At 40.2% G+C, this 12,550-nt stretch overlaps 1 protein-coding gene across 1 annotated transcript; it reads left to right on the top strand.

Annotated features, from left to right (window-relative positions):
- The first annotated feature begins 1,858 nt into the window (after positions 1–1,858).
- On the top strand, positions 1,859–5,992 carry LOC101158589 (alpha-1,3-galactosyltransferase 2-like). Its single transcript, XM_023952364.1, has 6 exons — positions 1,859–1,946; positions 2,595–2,658; positions 2,967–3,035; positions 3,141–3,242; positions 4,329–4,466; positions 5,014–5,992. The coding sequence occupies exons 2-6, from the start codon at positions 2,654–2,656 to the stop codon at positions 5,693–5,695; spliced, it is 996 nt and encodes a 331-aa protein (XP_023808132.1). The 5' UTR covers positions 1,859–1,946; positions 2,595–2,653; the 3' UTR covers positions 5,696–5,992.
- Positions 5,993–12,550: the final 6,558 nt, after the last annotated feature.

Genomic DNA, 12,550 nt, shown 5'->3' with positions numbered 1-12,550 from the left:
TCAGCTTTTCTTTAGCCAACACTGAGACAACAAAATGGGTTACATCATCTTTAGACTGGGAAGGTGGCTGATGATCCTCGTTGTTGAAAGCCTGTTTACCCTGAGTATTTAACGGTGACTGGAAAAATGTCTGAGTGAGATGAGGATGTGGATGAGTATTATTGAAGGGCATTGGTTGATTTAAATTTTGAAAAAAGGTCAGGGGCTGGACAGGAAGCCACAGGAAACCGTGTGGAATGATGAGTAGGAGAACAAATTGAGCTGTAAACCTGAGAGGGCTGAATTAGTGCTTGGTATAAAGGTGGCTGTGGAGGCTGGATTGATCTCTCCATAAACTGAGTTATCATGGCGAACATTTTACGTTCATGCTCATGCTGAGCTGCTTGCATCTTCAGCAAAAGATATGTGTCGTCATCTTTAAGGGCACTGGTAATCTTGTCAGCAAACACATCCAGCGTTGCCTCCATCTTTGATTTTCTTTTTCTGCTCTTGGTCAGTAGTAGCTGTAAAAAGCTACAACAAAAATCAGATCAAAATAAGGATTACCATGATTTATTAGTACAACAGTAAAAACACCAAGCATTCCAGTTTATATCTAGTAATAATTAGGATTATTTAAGGGCATTCATAAAAAAAACTATGTTGTTCAGGAGTGGAAGCCAGATAAACGTTTAATTCAAACAAATTAATTTCATATCACATGTTTTAGGTCGCAGGTTGCCAAGACTTCTATCAACCTCTTAACTTCCACTTAAACTGAGTGAATTTTCTTGGGCTTTACCCAAATCTAAAAGCTTACAACGTACACACCAGACTAACACCTCATTTGAAAGCTATAAAACTGATCCAACATTGTGTTGCCATTACTTTTTGACTTTTTTACTATGATCACTCATCTGTCAAATTTTTTTGCACTTCCATCATATTTTTTATTTATTTTTGTCACATATTCATCACTTTTTTGTTGCATTTTCATAACATTTTCGTAGCTTTTTTTCCAAGAAGCTTTAACTGTAGAAAATCACATCGTATTTCAATGTTATAAAGTTAAGTCACAGTAGCTATAGGCCATGTGCAATAATCCACCTGTATCACCGCAAGAGCGACTAGCCAGGCTAGCCGCAACAGCTGGAGGACCTGGGCTCTCCTCCTAAGGGCTCCTCTTGACCAAAGCAGCTGTCCAACAGTTCTACTGGCTGAACACTGGGTTTATCCCGCAAAATGCGGTTCAGCTCTTCGTAAAACGGACATATAATGCGTTGACGGCCGCTTTGTTTGTTCCAGTCTTTGACCTCCTTGTATTTGGCTCGGAGGCTTTTTATTTTCCGCTGGCATTGGAGCCAGGATCGTCTGTATCCCCGCTTGTTTATTTCACTCCGCACACTTTGACTCAGTTGTGACAGCAACATCAGTTGAATGTTTTCTATAAAATGTAATAAAAATACTTGTATAATAACTATCAACAAGTAAAAATGTTAAACATGAATATATTTTCAATGTTTTCTAATGGATAATGATGGTTAATGGTCAATTTTTAATGCAATTAACTTTGCATTGCCATCAGTGCGCACATTTTCCAAATGAGGTTTGATTTTAACACAAAAAAAAACTGAAATGAAATTCTACATTTTAAAGTTTATCTTCATTTAAAAAATAAAAATAGATCTGCTCAAAACATATATATATGAAATACCCAACTATAATTTTTGATACTTAAAACTACTCGATAGAAGAGAATCTACAGCAGTGCTTCTGGATTGTCAGTAATCAAATGAATTTTGAATCTTCTGAAACCTGAACAGCCTGTCATTGCTTCCTGTTTGAATGTCGGTCTATATGTACACTGTACAGTTAGACAATGACAGTCACGGAAAACAGACCTTGATTCTAGGTAAGGATACTGCAGTTACAGAAACCAGTTTTTTGTTGGACTGATTTAAACTCAGGTAAGCAACCATTTATATTCTTGCTAACAATATTTCAGTGATAAAAACAGTTCATTGATTATAAAAAGGAGAACACGTTTTTGTTGTTTTCTATGATCTTTGCAATTAGATTTAAATATGTTTTTATCTTTACATATATAAACATTAAATATAAAGAAACTGCATTTTAATTATAATCCTATTGTCTGTTTTAGTGTATTTACTGAGAGGGATAAAAAAAAGAATGTATAATAAAGTTTTTCTTTCTCATCTTTTCTAAGGGGACATGTGAAATGTAATAAGTTGTACCTTAAAAGTATGTTAGTAATTTAAATGTCTATTTTGATGCTCGTTATTAAGAACATACTTTAGAAATATGGTTTTTTATATATATATATATATATATATATATACACTATTTTTCTGACAAATGTTGTTTTGCTTTAGTTGTATATGCATAATCTGTACTATCCCAGTAATGCAGAGTATGTTTAATTGGTTTAATTCATTATTTGATGTCCCCAAGGCTTGTTTTTTTTTTTTTTTATAAGAACAGTCTCGCTGATTCAGGAAGTTTTTTGTACTTTTGTTCACTGCACCTGGGCATGCAAAACCTGTTCCTGGAACCTGTTTTATTTCCTTGTTAAAATGTATTTTATGTGCTTTTAGGTTCTAGAAAAAGTTTTCGTTCACCTTTGAAAAACTTTGGCACAGAAGAAAGAGAAGCCATGAGGTATTTTTTTTCTATGCATTCAAACTAAAAAAGCTTTGCTTCTACATTGTTTGAAGAAAAGCAGAAAACAGACAATATAAATAATACAAATATTGAAATTGTTTTTAAATAACTTTAAACTGCATCTAAAAACCAAGAATAATTCCGGGATTTGTGAATTATCAACTTCATTTAAAATTAAATTATAATCTTTGATCTAAGTAATTAAACACTTGTGAAAACTTGTATCACATAACCGTAGGTATAAAAGATGAAGCTTAATATGATTTGTGTAACAGTTGAGTTTTTCTTTTTTTTCACGATGATAGGCAAAGGATTTTTGCAGTGTTTTTCAGCTGTTTACTCCTTGTCCTTACTTTTATTGCTTTACATGCAAGGTATGTAAAAATTCCATTTGGTGTTTCCAACATTTCTAAGCACAAATTTAAGCTATAGCAAAAAGATTAACCAATAACATGTCTTTTTCCTTTTTTTTTATCAAGTTTTCAATATTTTCCTAAGGTTTCCTTTTTGAAAAACCTACCAGTTTTAAGTCAAGCAACACTGAGACCCACGGTTTCTCTGGATGACACACTCAATTATGAGTAAGTCCTCTTTCTTGTTTTCTTTTTTTAACTATATTTACTTCTTATTTATTCCAACTGCCACCTGGAAATATATTTATATAGAATTATGTACGTTTTTAAAATAAAGAAAATGGAAAAATTGGGGAAAGTTGTAAAAACATTGTTTGTTTGTTTTGTTTGATTAAATTAGATGAATGCAATAAATTAATTATAAAAGATTATCATGTTTTGAAGTAAATTTGTTAAATCACATTAGAAATAAAAGGCATTTCCACCTCTTCAAACCTTGTCTTTTCTTTAAGTTATTGTGTTCTAGTATATTGTGTACATTTTTCAGGAATTTTCTTTTTCTATTTTCTTTTCTTTAACTGATGTTTTGTCTTCTGTAAGTGTAATGTGGGTTCTGCCAGTATGCATGCTTCAGCTGCGTTCATTGTGCAACTGAGCTTTAATGTGGTTTAGTGTGTACAACGACATTAATTTGTTTAAACCTTCTCAAGTTACACAGGTCTCCTATTGCAAGATAGGTTCATCCTCATTTTGTTCCACACACATCAAACATTACTTTGCTCCCCTTTATTGCAACGTGTGCATTTAAACATGTAGATATGCTCTGAGACTTCAGTGTTGTGAAAATAAAGGCTGCATTTATTCAAACTTTTGACATCAAAACACCAAAAACATATTACATATTTTGGAGGAGCTGGACTTCTTTTCTTTTTTTCACGATGCTAAACATTATAGATTTAGAAATGAAAGAACAAAAGGATGATTTATGCTAGTCTTGTTTTTTTTCCCTATTTAAATTTCTTTTCTTTAAATAATATGTGTAAACATCTTTTTTTTCTGTATATTTTGCTGGAAAATAAATAAATTACAGTTCCAAGCTGGTTTCACTTTTTAATTATGTCCAAGCAGAAGAGATCATTAGTGATTGGAACCTTGTTTACCTTTATAATTCCCTTTTTTTGCCAACTGTTCCTTTAACTGTCACTCGTGAAAAAACACACACTGCAATCCAAATTACCTATTGAAAAAAAAGAAAATGTTTTAAACATTTAATGTAAAATTTCTAAACGTCATTTACTTTTTATTTTATTTTAGGGCCAGGCAAGATGTTCAGACACGCACATCATGGAATGCTCCTATAATATGGGAACTCATGTTTGACCCCAATTTTTATGACAAGAAGCACCTGGAGGCAAAAACAACTGTGGCTCTAACTGTGTTTGCAGTCGGAAGGTTCGTTTATTCTAAGTCTTTGATAGATAAACACTGTTAGTATTATCCCTGAATCAAATCAAATTTACTCGACTAAAGTCTTATGAATGAATAAAATCTCAAAAGGCACAGCAAATTCCCCAGTGTCAAGTCTTTGTATTCAAACTGTAATAACTGTAATAACTGTTGTATGGCCCCACCCCCATTTTCCAAGTGTTGGTGTTAATGCTAGGAGTTGAATTGCGGAGAGTAAAAGTAAATCTCTGGGTGTTATTCAACAGTTTTTAGTGTTAAAGTTGCATAGATAGTGTCAGTTTTTAAAACCCAAAATAGTTATGTTAACTCTGAAACCTCATACAGTATTATTAGCACTGCTTTTAGTGAATATGGTAAATCTCTTATGTGTGTAACTTACATATCAAGCTTTGCTGCCCATCTAACAAAATGCACAGTACTAGGGGTAATCAACAAGGGCAGCAAAAAAGCTCCACAATAATTAATAAAATATTTGTTTTTTATTGAATTCAGAAGAAACATCATAATCATTATTTTCTCTATCTTTACTAAGGTACCTGGACGCTTACTTAAACACCTTTTTGACTTCGGCAGAAAAACACTTCATGGTTGGACTTCCTGTAACCTTCTATGTGTTTACTGATCAACCAGAAAAAGTACCAAACATCACTTTAGCTCCCCGGCGACACCTGAAAGTGATCAAGGTGGAGAGGTACAGCAGGTGGCAGGACATTTCAATGATGAGGATGAAGACCATATCAGAAATAATTGAAAAAGAGCTCCGTCACAACTTCAATTATGTCTTTTGTTTGGATGTAGATCAGGAATTTAAGGGGCGCTTCGGCTCTGAGGCTCTCGGGGAGTCTGTGGCTGTGCTGCACGTCTACTATTACAAACTTCCAAAGACACAGTTCACCTATGATAGAAACCCCAAATCCAAAGCTTACATGGAAGAAGGAGATTACTATTACCATGCGGCAGTCTTTGGAGGGTCATGTGATGCAGTTAAAGCATTGGCAGATTATTGCTATTTGAACACAATGGAGGATAAACTGAACAATGTTGAAGCTTTGTGGCATGATGAGAGTCATTTAAACAAGTATTTCTGGCTTAACAAACCCAGCAGAATACTTTCTTCTGAGTATTGCTTTGACCCACGGATTAATTACATGACTGAAGTTATAGTCCATCGCTTAGTATGGGCACCAAAACAATATGCAAAACTTCGCACTTAGGGCAAATATTTAGGAAAGGTTGAGGACAAAACAAAATACCTCATATACAGTGAGCGCTGATGTATTTTATATCTCAGGGCAAGATAACAAAAATTTGCATGGTTACTTAAGACATGAGAAAGTAGGAGATAGGTCACTTATTTGAAAAACGTTTAAATATTCAGACATGGTCTGGGGTATGCATTCCCGAGGCTCTGGAGCCGCATTTGGATCTTTTACTCCTTCATTGTGGCTCTCTGGTTAAAGAAAAGTAAAAAGGGGTTTGTGGTCTTAGGTGCTATTTTAGATGACCCCACCCTTGCATTGACGTGTTCTCCCTACAATGATAAAGGTGGATAAAGGTGGAAAGATTTCATGTAATCCATGGACACCAGTGAGGTTCACAAATCATTGAAGAAAAAAGGTTCAGCGCACTGTCTAGATGACCCAACTCCCAATGTTAAAGTGCCTAGGATAGCACAAGGGTTAAAACATCAGTGCTTTCATATATTGACAAAACTTTGTGCAGATCCAACTATGACCTTTGCTCTCTCTCCAATTTTAAATTCCTCTTTGAAAAAAATAAAATAAAGTATATAGTATAATTTCTATACCAAACCTACCCTTTTCTGTCAGGAACTGATGGTGTACAACAATTCAGGAGACCAGGCTGGGTCCTTTAGCGGTGTGGCTTTATAGTTTATCAAAGTCATACTAAAAAACATTTTGACAGATTTTGGAGCGCTGTGTAAAAAGGAAAATCAATTGGCGCTAACTAACCACAGCCAGGATTCCTACATAAGGTGCATCAAATTATTTGGTGATTTTTCTAAGTGTGCCAAATGGTACGAAATATGGTCCCTACAACAAGATTTGCTGCTTTGAAATTATCCGATTTGGTACAGGGTGTCTTTTATTTTGAAAGTAATAGATCTATTGTAAGTTATAGAGTATTTCATATTTAGGAAAACAAATGTATTTTTTAATGTTTTATTTAAGTTATATTTACAAAACACCTGGATCAAATATGGATATGTTTACAAGCTGGATGGAGAAAATGTTTGTGGATAAAAAAAAGTTCTATGTGGTGATTTTAACATCGACCTTTTGAATCCTCATAAGATTAAAGCAGTTGAAGAATTAATTAATACCATGTACGGCATTAGCTTATTTCCAAGAATTACCAAGTAACCAAGAACCAACCAAGAAACCAAGTAGGATAACTGCAAGTGGTGCAACATTAATTGATAATATATTTTCCAAAGACATTAAAAATAAAACATTTAGTGGGTTGCCAGTGACCATCTTCCAGTTTTCACAGTATATGACGGTAGTTATATCAATCACAGGTTGCATTTTTCAGTAAATAAAAATAGAAACCTCCAACAATGCATTTAAAGCTGAGCGACTTGAAAACAAATTGTGATGAAGGAACAGTTTATGAGGCTTAGTATTTTTTACTGAGATTTTGTTTGTTGTATGATAAACATTGTCCATTAAAAAAAATAATTATAATAATTAAAGCATGAATTACAATAACTGCAAAATGCATTTAAAAAAAAGAATAGCCTTTATTAAAATGACTTAAAAACGAGAACCAAAGACGTAGAAAACGTATAGAAATTGTTAAGAAGGAGATGGAAAAATTGAAGATGTGGTTTGATGAAAATAAACTTTCACTAATTTTAAGTTAAACAAAAATGAGGTTATTTGGTCAAAATAATGGTAAAAATATAAACATTGACAAACATTGACATGCACATAAATGGGGTGAAACTTGAAAGAACTTGTGAAAATAAATTTCTTGGGGTTATAATTTATAAAAAACTGACTTGGAAAGCAGTCGTTTTTAAAAACTAAATTGTCCAGAAGTATCTCAGTGTTGAATAAAGCAAAACTGGTTCTGGGCAACAAATCACTCAACGTTATACTGTATATGGTCATACCATATTTTTATTATTGTGTAGAGGTTTGGGGGACTAACTATAATACAACGTTACATTCACTTTCAATACTTCAAAAGAGAGCAATAAGAGTCATACACAAAGTCAGTTACCTTGAGCACACAAAGAAATGATTCCTAAAATCAAAATTACTAAAATTTTATGATCTAGAACAGTGTTTTTCAACCTCTTTTGAGCCACGGCACACTTTAACCTTGACAAAAATCCCGCGGCACACCAGCGTCCAAAAATGTAAAAAAAAAAGGAGAAACTCATAGTTTGTATTGATCTACAGCCCCTTCGCAATCTCACATGGATTTTTGTGATAATTGTGACAGAAAAAGCTGGAAGCTGCAGCTGTTTTTTCTAAAAGATGTAATAAAAGTTAAGTTAAAAGATTCAAAAACTGTTTGTTCTTTGTTGTTTCAAGACGTTTAACAAGGACGACTCATTGTGCGCTGAGACGCTGTCACTTTAACCCAGTGCATCATGGGAGATGTAGAGCTAACAGCCGCCAAACGAAGAAAGACTCGCGTCTCACAGGTTGGCCTGGCGGGAGGTGGTGGGGGCTCCGTTGGTCGGGTCCGGTGTCTGGGTGGGGCGGGCGGGGGCGCTGCTTGGTCCTCTGGGCTTGGGTGTGGGGGTGCGTGGTGGGAGGGTGGGGTGGCGGTCTGGCTTGGCTTGGGGGGGTGGTCCCTTTACCTGTGCTGGGGGGGGGGGGGTTGGCGGGGGGCACTGCTCGGGGGGGGGGGCTGCCTATCTGCACCTGGCGCTGGGATCGGCCCTTCCCTGGCTCTGGGACGGGACGGGACAACCCTCTCGGGGCCCCCGGTCGCTCTGGGTGTCATCTGCTTCGGCTGTGGGTGGGGGTCTTGTCGGCCCTGTCCTGTGGGGGGGCGTTCTGGGGGAGAGGGGGGGGCCCACTATTGGTACGGGGCGGGGGGGTTGACGGGTCGGGGTCCCCGCTGAGGCAATCGGTGGTTGCCCCGGCCGGTTGGCTGCCTCGGTCCCGTCGAGGCCTGACCAGAGCTCTTCTAGGGCCAGCGTTTGGGGGTGGGGGTCTGGGCTTGCTCTGGGGGGGCGACGCTTTTCTGGCCCCTTTCTCTCTCTGTGGGGTGGGTGGTGCCGGGCCTGGGGTGTCGGCGCCTCCGGGGGTGGGGCCCCTGGGGTGGGTGGGCCTGGCCCCTTTGCTGGGGGGGGGGGACAGCTGTTTGACCACCGGGGGACAGTCTACCAGCTGTCTCCAACTTACCCCCTTCCTCATATAACCTCATATTAGGGTGAGGGGGTGGGGGGTTTAGCCTGCGATGCGCCTTGGGGGGGGGTACTTGGCAGTGGCCCCCCTCCTATGGTCGCCGTATGGAGTGGGCCCCCCCTTTTTCAGTTTTATTTGCACCTTAGACCCGCCAATTTTAACCGCACCTTAGACATTTAGGGCCCCTTGGTGGGGAGGGTGAGGGGACATCACTGTGAGTAATCAGGAGATGTCCCCTTAGTGCCCTACCCGCCAATTTTAACTGCACCCCCCTTAGTACACACACCCCTCCCCCTTCAATATATACATTCCAACATAAACACACACATGCACACACACACCCTCTCAAACACACATACACGCACACACATTTTGCAAGGAAGGTGGGACCTAGGACCATCTCTCCCCTACCCCTTCCCTGGTGGGGGGGTGCGGGCCCCTTGGCGAAGGTGGCCGTGTCCCCTGGGTGCCGGCTTCCTGGGCCCCGCCAAATTTCCAACTGTGGCTGAGCCTGGTCGGGCCATATTTACAACACCCCTTGTGGGCCCCCTTTTTTCCCCGGGGTTCCCCCCTCCTGGGTGGGGGCGGCGGGCCCCTGCCTTGCTCCTCCCTGGACCAACCGTGGGCCGGGTGGGTGGTTGCCTGGAGTGCGGAGCGGGTCTCCCTTGGGGGGTCCTGGCTCGTACCTGGGGTTGGGGCGGGGGGATGCCCGGAACTCCTGGGTGGTGATGGGGTGCTCGTCTGGGGCTGTGGGCGTCCTTCTCCGGTGGGGCCCTGCGTTGGGCTCTCCCGGCGCGGCGGGGGGGCTGCTCTCCTGGTTGGGCTGGGGCTGCGCTCCCTTTCCCTCCGCGCCTCTCTTCTCTCTGGCTCTGGGGGCCTCGCGGCGGTCCTGCTGGCCCTGGCCTGGGTGGCGGTCTTGGTCGCCCGGGGGGCGGTTGTTCCCTGCCGGTTCCCGTGTGGCGTTGGGGGGATTCCGGCTGCCGCTGCTGCTGCGGCAGGGGTCTTGGGTGGGGATGGCTGGGCACTCTCCCTACTTCTTTTCACGTTCCACCATCCATTTTAGAAGAACATAAACACTCACCTGAGCACAGGTGTTAGCTCACCTTTGCACTAACAGTTTGCATGATTGAATGACTGAAATATTTCACACTAGTTGGTTTTAAGGCATAAGTATGCGTGTGAACACTATCTGTTTTGTGTGCATGTCGACATGTGTACATTTTTGCAGCTAACAGGTGTGTTGATAACATTCGAGTGTGTGTGTGGACAGGCCCCACCCTTTTTGTACTACATTTGAACCTTACCGTAATGATAAACAACCAGTAAACTTGTTGCTTTATGCTGCTTCATGGTCTTATCCCCCCTCCCCTCCCATTATCACCCTCCTACCCCCCTCTCTCTCTAACATCCCTCCCTTTTTCTTCCCCTTCTTTCCTTTTCCGTCCGGTCCAACACCCAAAATTTTCAAACATGTTTGAAATTAAAAAAGTTTGGCCTCAATTACAAAAGGGGTTTACTCAGACATACCTCTGGTTTGTCTGAAGATTAATAACCCCTATTGTTAAAGTAAAATATGTCCAACACAAGAGGCCCTCAGCTCTCATCTGCCTACCCAGCTGTTGGACAGGACAAGTTTGAAAAGAAAAAAAAAAGAAAGACTCGCGTCTCTGAGCTTCATTGTTTTGTTCACTTTTTCCACGGTCTGATTCCGGATTCCGTGTAAAGCTACATCACTAAAGACGAGCTTTAGCTGGTATTTTTGTAAGAACTGAGAGACTTTATGTCACGGCTGGAGGGACGGAAACGCAAGTGCAGATAGAAATCAGGCTGAGACTCAGGAATGCGCTTAGGGGCGATTTAATGCTAACAGAAAGCGCCACAAGGTGGGATCACAAAAACACAAAAAACTCCTCAAGAGAGGGAAAACTGCAAAAGGCAAAAAAAGGGAACAACTAAGCTCAGAAAAAGGCCAAAGGACAAAACAGACCTCAGTGTCGGCTGAGTAGGAAAACCACTGACTTAACAGGGACGCACCGACACAGAGGACTGAGTAGCATCAACTTAAATAAGCAGATTGCAAAGTGCAGGCAGCTGTGCACTCCTCCACAGAGATGACCAGGCAGGAAAGGGAGGGGCCATCCAGGAGGAGCGACAGCTGACCTGCAAAACACAGAGGCAGTCAGGAAACAGAACAGAAAAAACACCACACTGTGTCACTTTATGAGCAGAATCAGAACAAGGAAGTGAAGACTTTAACCACTTCTGATTGGTCAGACTGATGACGTGTGATTGAGCCTCCAAGAATGATTGGTGGAGACAGTTAAAGGGCCTGGACTTTTCCACAAACAGTTTTAGCTACGGCTAAATCGCAGCACTGTCATTCTTATCAAAGTGTCTTTAATAGTATCAAATAAACAGAAAGAAAAAAAGTATTTTATGATCTTTCATATTCCTAACTACTTAGTGTTTTATAAATTTATAAAATTTACAAATTAATTTATAACGCTTTTTGATGCGTTAACAAAGCTTGTTAAGGAATCTTAATATAAAGTGTTACCAAAATAATAAAGTAACAAAAAGGGGTTTATACAAACTTACACTCTGGTTTTTCGAAGTTATATAACCTCTTTATGTGATAGTAAAACCTGTCCAACAAAAGCCTTACACCTGGGGCTGGGATCACTCCTTCCCTGGCTCTGGGACGGGGCGGGGCAACCCTCTTGGGGCCCAAGGTCACTATGGGTGACATCCACCCGGTCTGCGGGGTCTGAGGGGTGCGGGGGCTTGCTGGCCCTGTGCTGTGGGGGGTTTCCTGGGAGATGGGGAGGGCCCACCATCGGTACGGGACCTTGGAGGCATGACTGGTCGGGATCTTCGCTGAGGCAATCGGCGGTTTAATCTCAGAATTCTGACATTAATCTCAGAATTCTGACTTTAAACTCAGAATTCTGACTTTAATCTCAGAATTATGCGCTACTGGTGCATGTGAGCCACATCCTTCAGCACTGCAGAGTCCGAGGAGCTGCAGGAATGAAACCAACTAAATTGACGTCTTTAAGTGTCTTTTTGCACACTCATGGTTTACCAGAGGAGGTCATTTCGCTAATGGAAGAACAGAGTGTAAGTAAAGAAGAAATTGTTTTAAACTGGATCTTGTAAATGAACGGGCTGCAGGCTATGCTAGCATTTTGCATCAGCCATGCAGGGCGTGGGTACCGGATCGACTCGGGCTGCCGGACGTTCTCGGGGTCCTCCGGGGGTCTTTCGACGTCACTCTACGGTAACACAAGTTGGACAAACTACTTAGCGAGCGATTTTTCGTTAAGCGATTTTACTACTTAGCGACATCGTCATTTCATAAAGAGCTCTGTTTTTACTTTCACTCACTTCATTACATGAAAAAGAATGGCTTGAAATTGCTTAGTTTTGTTCAGAAATACAAACTTCACGAGTACCCCTAACCAGTATTAGACTATGTTCGATGTTCTTTTATTTTATTTTTATTTTACTTATTTGCTTTTATTTATTTGTGTCTTATGTTCATTATCTTTTTGTTTTTATTTCCTTTATTCTTTATTTTCTAAGTTAATATGTTTTGTTTGGCATTGTTGGTTGATATTCGAGGTAATGTTGATTACATGGTTATTGTTCGTATTTAATGTATGTTACCCGTAATTG

Source organism: Oryzias latipes, chromosome 3 (assembly GCF_002234675.1).
Source record: "Oryzias latipes chromosome 3, ASM223467v1".
Lineage (NCBI taxonomy): Eukaryota > Metazoa > Chordata > Actinopteri > Beloniformes > Adrianichthyidae > Oryzias > Oryzias latipes.
The sequence above is the reverse complement of the archived record's forward strand: the minus strand, read 5'-3'. Positions and strand labels throughout refer to the sequence as shown.

Coding starts and splice junctions, on each gene's coding strand:
- LOC101158589 (XM_023952364.1), top strand. Junction 3,243..4,328: donor GATGACACACTCAATTATGA/GTAAGTCCTCTT, acceptor ATTTTATTTTAG/GGCCAGGCAAGATGTTCAGA. Junction 4,467..5,013: donor ACTGTGTTTGCAGTCGGAAG/GTTCGTTTATTC, acceptor ATCTTTACTAAG/GTACCTGGACGCTTACTTAA.